The 17939-nt window shown below is 40.6% G+C and overlaps 1 protein-coding gene across 2 annotated transcripts in view; it reads right to left on the bottom strand.

The window, feature by feature from the left end:
• Positions 1-13977, bottom strand: part of lama4 (laminin, alpha 4) — a 40262-nt gene extending 26285 nt beyond the window's left edge. For both annotated transcript variants that reach the window (XM_072676694.1, XM_072676695.1), the window contains exons 1-7: positions 13775-13977; positions 4999-5100; positions 3939-4066; positions 3419-3499; positions 2933-3147; positions 862-962; positions 590-770 (exon numbers count right to left, since the gene is read on the bottom strand). In XM_072676694.1, coding sequence (XP_072532795.1) covers positions 590-770; positions 862-962; positions 2933-3147; positions 3419-3499; positions 3939-4066; positions 4999-5100; positions 13775-13864 — 898 coding nt within the window. In that variant the 5' untranslated portion in view covers positions 13865-13977. The remainder of the gene's footprint in view (positions 1-589; positions 771-861; positions 963-2932; positions 3148-3418; positions 3500-3938; positions 4067-4998; positions 5101-13774) is intronic.
• Between the last annotated feature and the right edge of the window lie 3962 nt (positions 13978-17939).

Genomic DNA, 17939 nt, shown 5'->3' with positions numbered 1-17939 from the left:
AGTCTGCAGTATGTAGCTTCCAGTTGAAGTTTTAGTGTGTTTAAAAGCATCTGCTGGGGGAAAAACAGCCTAGACCAGTATGAATTCCTGGAATGTGCTGCTGGAATCTGGTGTTGGTTGACCAGTACAGTGCTGGTAGACTAGTATACCAGTGTTCAAAATACAATAAATACTGGTGTAAATTGGTCTGGTGCTAATATGGTACTGGTTGACCAGTATACCAGTGTTCTAAACACAATCTACAGTATGCTGGTTTAAACTGGTCTAAACTGGTCTCTGCTAATGTGCTGCTGGTTGACCAAAGGGCCAAAGAAGATCGACGAAGAAAGACGGTAGTCGGGCAGATTTGTTCATCAGTCTGACTGCCTGGAGGAAGAAACTGTTTATGAGACCTGAGGACTCAGCCAGTGTCCAGACTGCAGGTGTCCACAAAAATAACTGTAGTCTAAAAACCCCCCACCCCTAAAACATCTCTCTTTTAGAGATCGGACAGAAAAAACATTACTTATGTTACATATCTGATCATTATTTTTGTTCTATATGTATTACTCTTTAACTAAAGGAGTGTGTGCAGTGTGTGTGAACTCACTCTTGCAGCCGTTGGGGGTGTAGTCCCAGTAGCCCGGCAGACAGCGCTCGCAGTACCGACCTCCGGCCCCCGGGTGGCACTGGCAGATGTGCGTGAGGGGGTGGCAGGTGGCCCTCAGTGCTGCGGGAGCGCATTCACAACGACTGCAACCCTGACAGCTGCCGAAACCTGAGAAACCCTCCTGCACATACATTTACCACACACGCTATTAATACTATGAATAAAAAACATGGAAAACTCTGAGTGTGTAGTTTGAAAGAGTTTTGCCTCACTTCACACTGGTCACACAGTCGTCCTGTGACCCCGGGTTTGCAGTGGCACACCCCCGTTCGATCATCACACGACGATGTTCCACACTTGTTACACTGACACTCTGAAACAGATAGAGAGATACAGATACAGAGAGCCCGAAATCACTATTAGCTCTGTTCTGATTGGCTGCCTCATTCAGAAAGTAGTACAGACTGAAACACTCCTTAAAACTTCAGCATCAATGTGTGGGGATAAACTGCTGTTGACTGAGTGGGTGGAGCTAAACTGCTGTAGCTTAAATGAGTGGGTCTAAACTGCTGTAGGCTGAATGGGTGTGGCTAAACTGCTGTAGGCTGAATGGGTGGAACTAAACTGATTTAGGCTGCATGGGTATGGCTAAACTGCTGAAGGTTACATCGATGGGGCTAAACTGCTGTAGGCTAAATGTGTGGGACTAAACTGGAGTGGGTGGAGCTAATTTTTTTAGGTTGATATGGGTAAGGATTTCCACGATGTAAGCTTAATGGGTGAGGCTAAACTGCTGTTGGCTAAGTGGCTGGAGCTAAATTGTTGAGGTTGATATGGGTGAGGATAAATCGCTGTAGGCTGAATGGGTGGGGCTAAAGCATTGTAGGCTGCATGGGTGGGGCTAAACCTCTGAAAGCTACATGGGTGTGGCTAAACGTCTGTAGGCTAAATAAGTGGGGCTAAACTGCTGTAGGCTGAATGGGTGGGGCTAAACCATTGTATGCTGCATGGGTGAGGCTAAACTGCTGTAGGCTAAATGGGTGGGGCTAAACTGCTGTAGGCTGCATGGGTGGAACCAAACTGCTGTAGGCTGCATGGGTGGAACCAAACTGCTGTAGACTGAATTGGTGGGGCGTAACCGTTGGAGGTTGAATGGGAGGGGTTAAACTACCATAAACAAAATGGGTGGGGCTAACACACACACACACACACAAGGGTAACAATAGCTTTAAGGATATTCTTATCCTGAGAAACTGAAAGACAATACTGGTGCATATTAGTCACCACTGTGGCCTCACATACACATTCACACTGAGCAACTGTATAAACACTTGACTGATGTTCCCAGGATTGTGTTTCCCACACAGCTCAGGGATCAGCTGTGCAAGACCTATACAGTGTGTAAGTGTTGGCTACAGTCAGATGGGCGGGGTCTTACAAGAAAAGCCTCCTGTCCAAGCACACAGCAATATATCGGTAGTTTAGCGGGAAGCACAAATACTGGTTAATTTAACGACTCATATTTACTCTTAAAGTCCTGTTAATAGATGCAAAAATAAACCGCTGTTAAAGAAGTGTTCCACTCTCCCGACTGTGATTTAGAACCTCAATGTCTTTCCTGCTAATGTAACAGCTTCTGTTCACACATGAGCCTCACACTGTTCCCAGGTCCACATCACCAGAACAGACTAGAGTGACTAACCAGTTATGTGGTCATTAGATTCTTGCTATGTGGTTGCTAGAATAATGCTAGATGGTTGCTAGGGTGTCGCTAGATGGTTGCTTAGGTGCTCCATGTGATTGCTAGAGTCTTACTAGATGATTGCTATGGTGATCCAGGTGGTTGCTACCATTGTTGCTAAGGTAACGCTAAGTGGTTGGTAGGTGGTTGCTAGGGTGTTGCTAGACTAAACACTTGTGGTTAAACTAAAGTGCTGCAGAAACGCTGCACCCTGCTGGCTGTGATCTAGAACCTCCTAGAACCTCCCTGCTAATGTATCGTCTTCTGTTTACACATGCATCCCACTGATCTTCCGGGAATGGAAGCAGGATCCACTTTACCGGGATCTCCACTCCAGTAATGTTAGCAGTTAACATTACTTTTCCATGAATAAAACATATTTAGTGGCTCTAAAGTTTATATAAAATAATTAAAAATAATTGCTATGTGGCAACAGCATGCTACAGCAGAACTGCAATCTACAAAACAGTTTTATCAGAAATAATTACTTTCATAATCTTCTATGCCCTAAGTGCCACCACTTATGCACAAATGACCTTCATGCAGTTCCCTTTATTCAAACCAGTATGATGAAAGAGTCCAGTGGTCACCCCGACACTCACCCCGACAGTCTTTGGCACTGATGGCATCGCCATAATAGCCAGGGGCGCATCTCTCGCAGTTGTGTCCAGCTGTGTTGCCCCAGCAGTGGAGGCACTGCCCCGTCACGTTGTGGCACTCGTTAAAGATCAGGTTGGGGTCAGAGTTCCCGTTACAGTCGCACTTCTTACAGGAGTTGCCAACGTGCATGGGGTTACCATAGTAACCAGGGGCACACCTGGTGAGGAAGGAGGAGAGGAAGCTGTCAGCCATGAGAAACAAAATCACCTTATGTTATACACTAGGTACACTCATCACAAACCAGGACTCCCTAGACTTAAGGGGGTTTGACATACTGTTCACTTCCCCAGTCCATTCAGTACGTACATGTCTACTAATCTGTGAAAACAGGCCTTTTTGACTGATATGCAAAGTAACCAACCACAGAGCACTGTTTGTGAAATGTTAGAATTTGTAGCAGGAGTGAACAGGACTTTGCAGGTACTGACCTCTCACAGTAATGTCCAGCATAGCCGTCCTGGCATGCACACCGCAGGACAACACCCTTCTTATCACAGTAAGCAGCAAAGCTACACATAGGTGAAAACCCACAGGTGAAAACACAAAGAAACACAGGTTAGGATTTTTTATTTGAATCATTAATTAATTAATTTATTCTGATCTAAATTGAATGGACAGTGTCTTGCTTATATAAAGAAAAACATTATTCTTTACAAGACAGAAGATCAGATATAAATATGATCACGTTTTATAAAGTATGTAACTATGTTGCTCATAACAGCAGTTACTCTTCTATGGGTTAAAGATAGGGCCCCACCAATATATTCTGTATTCAATATACAATATACTCAATATACTCTTAATATACTGATTGGCTGATTATATTGGTTAATTTAGACAATCGGTAGTTTTATCTGTCAACAATTCTGAAATAATTATACAAATCTTCAAATTGGTATCAGGATCAGTTGATAAAAGATTGTGGGTAATGGAGTGTGGGACTCGTACTTGTTGGACTCCAGAGAAATGGGACAGGCACATGGGCGACACTCATGACGTCCGTCTGGGAAAACCTCTAAAACATATCCGTCCTCACACTGCTCACAGAAATCTCCTACACTGTGGTCCTGACAATCCTAAAAATCACATACACACACACACACACTTCAGGGGGTACACTGAAATACGGTAAGTGCCAAGTAATATCTAGTACTCTAATAAGTGTGTAACACTAAAGACATAGATGATACTGAAACTGATGGTGTCAAACTGTTAACACCTATTTAACAATAATTAAATAATCAAATATTAAGAAAATCAAAATGTTGCAAATATAAATAATAAGAAAAAACAAACTCTTTATACATTCTGCTCGTCTGATTCTCATTCCAGCTTTTTAATGTTTTACTGATGGCTTGTGTTAGATTAGACTTCAAATCAACACAAAAAGTTACTGTATATTTAAGCATGGCATATATGATCTGCCTGTAGTTACATATGGTAGTCTAGAAATACTGGACATGCCAACAAAATGATCTAGAACTAATTCATTTTAATTTAGTTCAAATGAATAATTAAATAAAAGGCTTCACTTTATTGTTGCATTATAATGTAGCTTGAATAAATGAAAATAATATGAATTTACTTGAAGTTATATTATGTGTGATAAATAAAATAAACTAAATCTAATTAACCTAATTATTATAGCAAACCGTAGAATTTAAATAAGCCATTGTCTTCCAACAAATAAATACATTTTATAAGCCTTTTATTTATTTATTTATTGGCATGAGTATTATTTAGGCTTAGAAAACGATGTGCAAAAATACCGCCAGCTTAGCCACCAGTGGGCCAACACAGACCCGCTATCCTATTGCTATCAGGGTAACAGAAGCATTATAACATCAGTGAGTTAATCAGTGTGATTTTTAGTTTAGTAAAGTGAACGCAGGTTTAGCCCTGAACCCAGCCTTGTTTCCTCCCTCTGAGGAGCTGAAAGACAGTAAAGAGCACAGGATACAGGAAAAAAAAATGTGATATTCAAAGTGATATAATGGAAGAGGCGTACGATGCAGATGCCGGTGATGTCCTCGCAGGTGTGAGCGTGGCCTTTACAGTTACAGGGCAGACAGGTGAGCTGTTCACTCATGAAGAAGCCTCGAGCACATACCTGCAGAGAGGACATTACAATATCAGCCCTACACAAAGACATACACACTCAACCCTAACCTCTATTTGGCATTATTCAACATTATTGTAGCACATTCATAAATTCCAGTTGTGCGCATGTGCGTGAGTATACATGTAGGTAGGGGGTAAAGAGAGAGAGTGAGAGCAAGAGAAAGAGTGAAACGTGAGCAGAGAGTGAGTTGTTGGAAGAGCTCTGCTTGTGTTTGGTGTGGCTGTGGTCAACACAGCTCCCATTCCTGTGTCTCAGAGCTGCTGGTTAACGACCTCACCTCTAATATCGTAATCGTGACTTGGCTGACAGCAGCAGTGGGTTTATTTAAAGCTGGCGGATGTGGAAACAGGCCCGAGGTTCTTGGTGTAGTGAGCACATGTGTGCTAGCCTACTGTCAAGTTCAGTGTTTGTTAGCAACATTAGTCTAACATCTTCCATTGTAAACTAAAGAAGCACATGGCAAAAACAAAAGATGTCCTAGCCAACTGTCCGAGAACAGTCACGTTACTTAGTTTTTTCATGAAACTGCTTCTTTTAAAGGCTCAGCAAAAAAGCAAAACCACACTCAGAAACATGATGGCCGAAGAGTCATATGGGAGTAATCCACACACACACGGGCCATGTGGAAATGTTTTAGTGGGGTGGTATGTGCTCAGAGTCATTCTTCCACTCGTTTTTACTTCATATTCTCCGCAGCCTGCATTCTTTCCCACAGTCCAGCTCTCAGTAATAATAAACGCACTGAGGACTGAAGCCAGAGCTGAACTCACACAGACAGCACAGCTCCCAGCCTCTCATCTCTGCCTGCAACTCACACTGAGAGTACATATAATCCCAACACAAAGCCAATGTAACCTGAACAGACTGTGTGAGGGCCTTCTGGACAAATCCATGTCAAACAATGCCGATGGAAGGTGTAGTATGCACTAGGGAAAACTATACAACATCGATTTTTACAACTCCAAATCAAATTACTGCCAAAACACATTCCTATGGTTTATATAGTTACCCAATACCCCTTGTTAAACTTACAGTCTCTCATTAGGGTTGAATATTAATAACACTCTAAATGTAGGTATTGTGATATAAACTGAGGTGTGTGTCACAGTCTCTCATTAGGGTTGAATATTAATAACACTCTAAATGTAGGTATTGTGATATAAACTGAGGTGTGTGTTACAGTCTTTCATTAGGGTTGAATATTAATAACACTCTAAATGTAGGTATTGTGATATAAACTGAGGTGTGAGTTACAGTCTTTCATTAGGGTTGAATATTAATAACACTCTAAATGTAGGTACTGTGATATAAACTGAGGTGTGAGTCACAGTCTCTCATTAGGGTTGAATATTAATAACACTCTAAATGTAGGTATTGTGATATAAACTGAGGTGTGTGTTACAGTCTCTCATTAGGGTTGAATATTAATAACACTCTAAATGTAGGTATTGTGATATAAACTGAGGTGTGTGTTACAGTCTCTCATTAGGGTTGAATATTAATAACACTCTAAATGTAGGTATTGTGATATAAACTGAGGTGTGTGTTACAGTCTCTCATTAGGGTTGAATATTAATAACACTCTAAATGTAGGTACTGTGATATAAACTGAGGTGTGAGTTACAGTCTTTCATTAGGGTTGAATATTAATAACACTCTAAATGTAGGTACTGTGATATAAACTGAGGTGTGAGTCACAGTCTCTCATTAGGGTTGAATATTAATAACACTCTAAATGTAGGTATTGTGATATAAACTGAGGTGTGGCTTTCATTAGAGTTGAAGGGGTTAGAATTTTTAAATGGGAGTTCTGTAAGGCTTGTCCAACTGAGCAACAGTAGCTATGGAAGAGGGCATTAGTGGGAGGCGTCTGGAAAGGTACATTAGTATGGTGTGTGTGTGTGACTCGGTCAGTACAATAATGCTCTGTTCCAGCTCTGTCTGCTACTGCCAGAGCGTCTCGCAGATTCAAACGAGCATTTGTGCTGCTCTCCCTCACATTCACACACACATGCACATGCACACACACACACACAGACATACACACACACAGCTGTGCTGCATATTTTCCAGACTGTAACAGTGAACAGTGGAGCAGCTGTGAGGAAGACTCATATTTGACCTTGATCATTATTTCCTGTCTTACAAACTGGACTAGGAGCTACACACACACACAAGCGTTAGTGTAAAATACAAAATTATTGTATTGTTATTTTTATTGTTTTTATGTTATTAGGCTTTTTTTGTAATGTTATACAGAGTTTTACAGTTTCAGTTTTACTGTAGTTCTTTTTGATTTGAAGGTGCAGCTGACTTGCAGTTTGCCTGAGGCCTCAGTTGCGATAGTGATGATTTGTATTGACATCTGTGAAGCTCTGATCTGTAAGTAAGCATTGCTGCATTTTAACAGTGAGGAAGGGTCATACAGCTCTCTGTTCTTCACCTCATTTAATTTGTAGGATTAGTTGTGTTTGTCCAGCCTCTGAGAGGTACAATTTATTGCTGAATTGTTTATCTCTGATATCTCAGGAGACGTATTTGTGATTTCAGTCATGTCTTATTCAGAGATAAACTTTGTCACAGACATTTCTACTATGATGGTTTAGCAGACAAAAAAGAGGCCGAAGATCTCTTCTCTGGTCTTGATCTCATTGTAACCCTTATTAAACACATTAAGTTCTGCCCAATCAGGTTTACCTTTTATTTCTCCAACAGAAATAATGTTACATAGTAAAAAAATCATATAAACAGTGTTTCTCCAAAGTATGCTGTCCTTTATTGTATCTTCAGGTTTATTAATAACTCATTCATGATTCCTCTGTTTACATCCTTCCTATCTTGTTGCTGGTCATCCTCTTCCTCTTTTACCTTCAACTGTTCTGAGCCTAATTGTTTTGTTTTTTTTCCAGTGAATTGTGTCTTCTCATAATGTGTCCAAAAATAAGAGAGCTTCAGTGTGGTTATCTGGGCTTTCAGTGAGTTGCTGCAGAATTGCTGGTTTATTCAAATGTTCAGGTGTTCAGCTATTAACATGAATATAACAGCCCAAATAAAATAGTAACTCAGAGCATCAGAACTGAAAGGCTTGTAGTCCTGAATGAGAAATGGGTGAGTTGATTTTGAGACTCATGTCTTTATCAAACCAGTGTTATTATCTTGGCAAATCTGAGCACAATGTGAGGCTTTATGGAGATCTGTGCTAAAACTCAGGAGGAGACATACGTGAGATTACTACATTTTGAATATTAGGAGACAATTGAGCAGCAGGAGACTTACACTAAAGTCTCCTGTGTCTTTTCATCTACAGAGATCACTGGAGGTCTTCACTGCAATGTTTTTGTGGAGGAGGAACATCGGCATGATGCTTCAAACACAAAATGGGATGTCTGTCCAAACGGGCACTCTGCAGCTGGCGTCTAGAGACACACTATAGTGGTTTGTGATGTTTCTGAGTGTTTGGGTTTGCCGTGGTTGTTTGTCATTTTAATTCTGGATGTATACTTAATATATTACTTTTTACTGCCTGTTGGTCTTTGCCAGTGTACAGAAAAGTAAAGCAGACTGATACTTTGGCTTGACGTTGAGACGCAGTCAAATTGCCATCATTGTGACTCCTAGAAGGCCTCTCAGCCAATCAAACTGTGATGTTGGAACTAACTAGTATAACTGACTGCTGTAGTCTGTATGTGATTTAACGTCATTTACTAATCCTTATACATGGGCATGTTTCCACTGCAGTAACACAAGCACATCTGCACATTTGTTGTGCTTTTGTGCTTGTTCTTAACATTTTGTGCTGGTTCAGGAGGTTTTTCATCTCTCCTGGAACACTTCTTGCCAAGACAGAGAAGTTTAGCTGGAGTGGACGGGGCCATAAGTCAGGACCTTCTCACCAATGCAGCAGTCTTCAGTTTCAATAACTTAAAAATGAATAAAACATATCATTTGAAGGTGACCTGGCTTTTATCTTTGTTAGCGTACAGCAGCACTACACTACTAATTCTGCTGTACTCCGCAATCCCTATAAAATATACTGAAATATGAATATCTCTGCAGACCAGAAGCAGATAAACAACCTCACCTCCACAACCCATAGAGCACAGGACTCCTAATGCAGCACTATATACTGCTTAATGTAATTTAAACCCCTCTGCATTTACTGCTGCATGCAGGACTATGTGTGTATGTGTGTGTGTGTGTGTGTCTAAAAAGTCTGAACAGCTGGACCCAGTGCAGCAGGGAATTCCAGAGCAAAGGATCGTGGGAAACTGGAGAGATTCTCATTTTGAGTCATCTTCAGAGCAGGAAGCATCTGAGACCAGGATGTGTGTTTGTGTGTTTGTGTGTGTGTGTGTGTGTGTGTGTGTAAACTGGTCTATATTAGTAATGAGAGTAGTAGTTTATTTATATAAGCATATAGCCAATAGAAGAAGAAGGAGGTCTGATTTACAATGCTTATATATTATATTTCCTACAATAAAACTGGAGTACCTTAAAGAATCAGTGCTGCAAAAATGAACGAGTGATCATTGACCCCAGAGGCAGTCATTCGGCCTAGTCATGTTTAGTGTCTGACGTGTGGGTCTGTAGTTTAGAGAAAGTCACCAATCTCACCGCCAAACCTATAAATGTGCACACACAGTACATGGGGGGGGGGGGGGGGGGGGGGGTGGCAACCTGGCTAAACGCTGGCTCTGTCACCAAGAAGATGCAGGCTCAATCACTGGTGAACGCCATTGTGGCCCTCAAACTGGACCACCGTGTGTGGAGTGACAGCACATACTGTGCAGTGGTCAAAGCAGTTCTGATTACGCCACTGTTCAGCTCTGAGAAGAAGAGCTTTTTTTTTTTACTAATGTAAATCATACCATGTTCAAAACCACATTTTTGGGCATGTTGATTGATGAACTGCACTGCTGGCTCATTAGATTCATCACTATCTACTACTGCATTGCTTAGCTCTGGTTTAGTGGTAGCTCATTTTTTTCATGTCAAGGAGCCTGTGTTAGTCAGACTAGTATCAGCTGTTTTAACCAGCGCTCATAAATAATTCCACACTGCTATTATCCTAATAGCAATGTGAAATTATATTATCCTAATAGCTAATAAGTCTGTTTAGCATGCTAACACCATTGCGCTGGTTTACCCTGAGGTATACAGTCAGTACATCTAATGATGTATCTTTTAATATCTGAAATAAATGTAGAATTATTATCATTGCCATGACTTTTGAAAAAGCATAAAGGACTTCTTCAGTGAAATCAGACAGTGAGCATTTCTCCCCACTATCACCCAGAACAAAGCTAGCTTTGACTCTGCTTTACAAGTCTGTTATTGAGCAGAGACCCCCTCACATCCGCAGATCCCTAAGTGTACCGTGCCCCACACTGCTTTAGCCCCCATTAGCAATCTACAGCACACAAACATTGAGGATAAGTTATTATTCTGTAGTTTGCTATTAGCATCGAGGTGACCCCAGGTCTGAGCTGTGATTTTCTACAGAGCAAAGGGGAACAGGGTTTTGGAAAATCTTCACTATCTCACCCTGCGGTGAACACACATGCTCCAAACCCTGATAAACAGCCTCACCACCACAGCCCCCTAAAGCACATGATTCCCATTACAGCACTATATACTGCCTAATTTCATTGAAACCCCTCGACCTCCACTGCTGCATGCAGGACTGTGTGTGTATGTGTGTGTGTGTGTGTGTGTGTAACAGTCTAAACAGCTGGATCCAGTGCAGCAGGGAATTCCAGAGCAAAGGATCGTGGGAAACTAGAGAGATTCTCATTTTGAGTTGATGGGTTCAGGGTGTGTGTGTGTCCATTTCAATGATGGGAGTAGTGATTTAAATATGCTAATCCAAAAAATTATATCCAAAATGACATCATCATGCACCAGTGGGCGGGGCAAAAAAATAATAACCAACAGAATAAAGAAAATCTATGAATCACAATGACTGTGGGTTATATTTGCTACAATAAAACATATCAGGAATGCTAGGCTAACATTGCTAACAAACACTGGAAATAGACTGTCACCGGCATCTGTAAAAACTTGCACAAAATTTAAACAGGGGACTCCCAAATGGTGAACCTGTTTAAGTGCTGGCTCTGTTATTGGAAACTTTGGGATTCACTTGCCGGTGATGCCATAGTCAACCGTAAATCTGAGAGTATCTCTGGGTTGGTTGAAACGTGTGTCCAAACCACCTTGATATGCCAAATTAATGTAGATCTGGATGTGCTGGAGAGATGAATCAAGAGACAAATGTTTTTGGACACATTGATTAACTACAGTGCTAGCACTAGCCCACTGGATTCATTACTATCTACCACTGCTTTGGTTAGCTCTGGTGTTAGTGGTACCCCCACATCTACAAACCCTTCAGCTTCCTTATCCAGAGAAATGGCTCGGTTATGAAGACGGGTGCTTGTGATTCGCTTAGGTTAGCTCTGAGGCTAACGTCTTACAAGACGTCTTAAAGAACCCGATGTGTCTGCTTCACTTTAGAACTGAGTTTTCACTCCACAAAATAGTAAGAGCAAACATATGGACGTTTGGGTGGAGGTTTTAAATTTAGGGCCTCCAACCACAGACGCAGATCCTCTTTTTCTTTGAATATTATGCCCCACAACACTCCGCTCTTTTTGTGTTGTGTTGGAAAGCTAGTTAGCTCGGCTCTAAAGAGCTCTAAAGAACTTCAATAGCCTGTTGGGATGTTGGGTTAGCACAGTGAGCTACTTCACCTACTATCAGTGTCTATAGCAGTAGCCTACTTCTGACTGCCTTCACTTTAAATCCAATAAGACCATAAACCATTCGATACAAAATGACCAACAATTCTACACAAAAGAGGAAGAAAGCAACTCTTGAAAGCAGTTGTGGCAAAATAAGGTGAATTAGCATCAAGACGACAGGACTCAAGAGAAAGGTTTTTAGTCAGAGACATGGAGTATAACGTATATACATAAAAGTATAACTTTTAGCTTGTTGAGTTAGTTTTGCTGGAGTAATCTTCCTTCTTTCCACTGTAATGATTTAAAGTATGGTATACATACACAATTGCAATATGAGATATACATTTCCTTATATTATTGGTCACTCTCTGAAATTGTGTCAACATTCTGTTTTGTCAGAGGCAAGCTGGATTTCTGTCTGACAAAAATGAATGGGGTTTGAAAAGTCTTCCTCGCACCTTACGCAAACATGGCCTACATTTTCACTCGTATGTACAATTTCCCCTGAATGTCTCTGGATCAGCTGATTTAAGGACTTATTACGGAGTTGGAATATGAACAACGCTCACTAAACTACCCTAAAAAGTCCAGTCCAGTGTGGTCATTGCGAGGTTTTGGTAGTTTTAAGATCATGTTTGAATGGTGTTGTTCTGTAACAGTTTTGGAGTTTAGTGTCGAGCGACATCAGTGTTAACTGATGCAGCATGCAGCATGATCGCTGTATTTTGTTAGGCTAGCTTTAGCATCTGAAGATGAATCTGGCTGCAGGGATTTCTGGAAAACCAGGAACTCTACTTCCTGCCTGAGCTCTGTTCTCTCTCTCTCTCATACACACAGATGAGATGTTTATTCTAACAGGGTGAAGAAGAGGTTCAGCTGTAGGGTCGCTGACCTTCCTACATGCTCAGGAAAGGAGACACGTACACACACACACACACACACACACACACACATACACAAACACTCTTCTCACCAAACCAAACAGGGTTTAGCAGACAGACTGAGGCAGGGGGCTGAAACAGTAAAGTGTGTGTGTGCAGTTCCACTCCGAAATTTGGACCCACATGATCAACGCTCGTGATCTCAAACACATTCTGACTGAAATGGATAGAATATTTTCTATGACAAACAAGATTTAGGTCATGATGATGTGTTTCATACATGTGAATATGCATGTATATACATTGACATTGTCTCAAAGGTTTGTAATGGACTGATCAATGGGAATGTTCCAAAATAACCTAAAGTTAATCTTGTTACACTGAACGCTAAGAATGTAATGTTACTTTTTAGGAGATTTGAGATTTTGTTCCGACAGTGACAACCTGGTTAAGAGTGTATGTTCTTCATATCTGCCGTAAGAAATGGTAGAAACTTGAGTGCTTTATAACAGATACTGAAAAATTCATACTTACATAACACATACTGGATCATTCAAAGTAGAGCCTGAATTCTCCCTAGTACATACTAAATAATCTATAGTAGTTACTGAATAATTCATAAGATACTGAATAATTTATAGTAAGTACTGAATTCTTCCTAGTAGATACTGAATAAATAATGATAGATACTAAATAATTAATAGTAAATACTAAATACTTCAATATATACTGAATACTTCATAGTAGATCCTGAATAATTCACAGTAAGTACTGAATACTGTACAGCAGATACTGAATACTGCACAGTAGATACCAAGTCATTCAAAGCAGTTACTGAATACTTTCCTAGTACATACTAAATTCATAGTGAATACTAAATAATTCAGAGCAAACTGATACAGATACTGAATACTCCATAGCAGATACTGAATAGGTGTTAATAAGTAAGTAATAAGCTGCAGTTAGTTAATAATGGGTTAATCAATTAGAAAATCACAGTAGCTGTGTACAAGTGGTGCAACTGTAGTCTGGACTTACAGTAAAGACGTCATCCTGCTGAGCGCTGGTTAGAATTAGTCCAGAAAGAGTGGTCAGTAAACACAACGAGAGAGTGGCCAGACACGCCATTTCCCTCCCTTACTGCTTCTGGTCCAGAGTGTGTATGCGTGTGTTTCTCTCTCTTTCACTCCGTTACTCGTCTGATCCTGCCGTTTATACACACCCTCTCTACACTCGTCCTCTCTCTCTCTCTCTCTCTCTCTCTCTCACACACACACACACACACACACACACTAAAGCCCTGTCCTGCCTGCAAAACAAACTCTAACCCTCCCAGCTTCCTCTCCCTCTCTCTCTCTCTGTCTCTCTCTTACACACACATGCACTGAACTGAGCTTGGATTTAAATCACATACAGATGGAAAAGAAGAGAGAAAGAGAGAGATGGAAAAAGGGGTGAAAGAGAAAGTGACTGCAGAAAAGAGTTAGATGGTTTCCGATGTAAATGTCTGTGAGTGTTTGTATATGAATGGGACTAGAATTCACTCTGAAGTGGCCTCGTCTGGGTGGCACAAAGTGACTGACAGCTCAGGAGTCATGATAGCAGCCTTTAACCTTGACAAGTGACTTCCCACAGTGACACAAAAAAATCCCTGTAAACCACACACACATACAGGCAGACAGACACACACTCTCACACACACACCCTTGGGTCAGAGTGCAGAAGGTGTTAAATGTATGCAGTATGTGTCAGGAGTTAGACTTGTGTTACCATAGAGACAGAGGTGGAATTATTTATAACCAAAAAGTCAGGACCCTCTGAACCGCAACTCACACCACAATACAGTTTACAACAACTCACACCACAATACAGTTTACAACAACTCACACCACTATACAGTTTACAACTCACACTATTTCACAGTTTACAACAACTCACATCATACCAGTTTACAACTCACACCATATCATAGTTTACAACGACTCACACCATAACAACAAAGTTTACAACTCACCCCATAAAAACAGTTTACAATAACTCACACCATAAAAACAGTTTACAATAACTCACATTATAATAACAGTTTACAACTCACAACATATCACAGTTTACAACTCACAACATATCACAGTTTACAACAACTCACACATAACAGTTTAAAACTCGAAACATATCACAGTTTACAACTCACAACATATCACAGTTTACAACAACTCACACCATAACAGTTTAAAACTCGAAACATATCACAGTTTACAACAACTCACACCATAATAGTTTACAACTCACACCATAACAGTTTACAACTCACAACATATCAAAGTTTAAAATTCACACCATATCACAGTTTACAACTCACACCATATAACAGTTTAAAACTCACACCATAACAGTTTGCAACTCACCCCATATCACAGTTTACTAACTGTTTAGAACAACTTACACCATAACAACACAGTTTACAACAACTCACACCATAGTAGTTTATAATACTGTACACCATAACATATCATCACACATAGTAACAAAACAGTTTACAATTCACACAATAACAACATACGCCAGAACAACACACATTACAACAACTTAGGCTTGTAATATTGGTGTAAAACGGCCAACATGATTGTAATTAGTAGCCAGTCAGTTAACGTTAGTGTAGTTAGACATGTTGGATTCGGTACTGTTTTTACTCAAACCTATATATATTTTTTAATCAGCACCAGTGCCAACCAGGGGACCATAGTATCTTTGGTCTAATGAAAAATGTAAAGCATTTCGTAATAAAACACATGAACTTCACTTTTACTGTTGAAACATGACACCAGACAAATTGGGCATCCAGTTGAAAAAATGCACTTCTGGTCCTTTGAAGGCGGTCTGGGGGAAGGGGGCGGGTCTACCAAATGAGTGGGTGTGTCTGGCTCCGCCTCTGGTTTCTATTACACAGACTCTGGTTGTAAATTTCCCAACATGTCGGACAGCTTTGGCTTCATTTCTACAGAACAGAACCACAGCATTCATGTTTTCTCCAGTCTTTGCTGTGTAGAGTAAAGCTAAATCTGTGTAAATTTAGGCTAAGATAATGTATAGTTTTTTTAGTTAAAGTTGTAGGGTTATTTAATGTTGTGTAGGTTAGCTAAAGTTTCTATATATGGGTTTTTATGCACGTTTTGTAGGTCTTAGCTTATGTTGGGTAGGTGTTCTGCTGATACTTATACTACAGTGGAATTGGCATTGGACTGTAGGTCTAAATATTCACTGTGGTAAAATCTGCTTTAAAGTTAATGGTTAATGTGATGTGATAACATGGACTATCCAGTGACATATCAGGCCCCAAATCCACCTAGAGCTGTGTTCACACATGTGTTAACATTGCAGAAGGGATGAGGAAACAGCTACTAAAACTCTTACACACATTCACAGTGTATTACCCCAAAGGATCTGCTTAGTTTTGACTTGAGCTTCTGTGACGATCCTTAAATACACAAGCTTCTGATATCCGGTGTGTGTGTATGTGCAGCTGGAACAACAAGAAACAGAAGAGGAAACCATATACACACATGTATCCTTTCTATGTGTGAATGTGTGAAATATTCCAGTGTTGTTTGGCTGCCAAGTCCTTCGCCCAAGCAGTATAGGTAGTTAGTTAGGTAGTCTGCATAAAATTTACTCACAGTCTGGAACACTTTCATGGTTCTGATTATTTTTTGTGATTTTTAATCTAATATGTTTTAGATCTGTGAACAGAAGCTAAAAAAAGAACAATGTTGGCACATGTGACCTGCTCATCAAGCATGTGAGCCTGCAAGCCTGATCTTCACTACACACAATTCCCAGATCCCTTACTACTGTTACTGAGTTTATTGTAGCTCTGAACCTCAAAAACAGTGCTAACAGGATACAGAGCTAACAGCAAACTTGTAAGCTGTTACAGCAATCTAAGTAAGTTAGGTGGGGCATGGTAAGAGTAGTAAAAGCAGTGTTGCTCCAGCATAAATGTGTGGTTATCATGTTAATGCAATAATATAAAATTTAGTGTATGTGCCACTCTGGATCTGGATTCAATTCTTCCATTTTAAGCTAAGAGTTAGCTAACAATGATTAGCCTGTGTTACCAGTGCAGGTGTAAACTGTGGTACTGGAAACCACAAGCTCCTTTCAGTTTCTTTAGCCTCTCTTGTATCCCTTACCTCAACTGTATTGCAGAAGGGGGCAACGCAAGCAGGAATTCAGCCAAATGCTGAAGGCATGATTCTGCATTAGTGCATGAGTGGACACGGTCCACTTCTTTGTTAGCCTCTAGCCAACATAAATCCACACTCAGCAGCAAAGAAAGTGGTAACTTGCTCTTACAGCCTTCAACACTGAGATCAGGCAGGTGTACCACAATACAGATTACAGCTGACTGCATAGGGGGAGGTAGCCTGGGGGGAATGAATACACAATGGTGGCGAGTGAGGGGCGAAGACAGGCCCAGTATGCAAACAGACCCATGCCAGGAGCCAATAGGAAAAGTGTCAGTTTTACTCGTCGAGGTTGTACTGCACAAACTTAAGGAACATCCTAAAGGGGACCATATACCATGTACGTAACAAACCAGGTTGATTTTGTTAATGAAAGTTGCCTTTGTGCCTTTGTAAACATTTTTTAAGGTTTTTGAACATGGTTATATCTCACTTATATCCCCAGATATATTCTCCATTGGTCCACTCTGAGCACACTCTCAGCTTCTGAGGCCAACATCGAGACTACAAAGAAGAAACACAAGGCAGAAACACTAGGAAAACACCCACTAATACACTAAGCATAGATTTCACACTGTTGCATGGGAGACATATTCAATCTGACCTGTTACTCTACAGAAACAGTGCAGGTATTTGACATTCTACTCTTCTTGCTGACAAGAAGCTTTTAGAAATGTGTGGTAATCAAACTATGAGACAACTCCACCTTGACACCTCACATACATTTTTATCAAACTGGAATAAACATGATTAATGGATCTGAATCAATCCTTGAATCGTTTCAGATCCCCTGCGTCAGCAACAGGTGCTGTGGCATCTACCTCACCCCCACACACAGCTTACAATCCTGTTCTACTGCCAGCCCTGTGACTCCCAAACACCTTCAACAGTAAAACACATTTATTCCTAGAGGTGGAGTTAATGGAACTGAGAGAAGATCTTTTATGAACGATGTTCTC

This window comes from Salminus brasiliensis, chromosome 1, assembly GCF_030463535.1.
Source record: "Salminus brasiliensis chromosome 1, fSalBra1.hap2, whole genome shotgun sequence".
NCBI lineage: Eukaryota > Metazoa > Chordata > Actinopteri > Characiformes > Bryconidae > Salminus > Salminus brasiliensis.
Note: the sequence above shows the minus strand (reverse complement) of the source record. Positions and strands in the feature narration are given on the sequence as shown.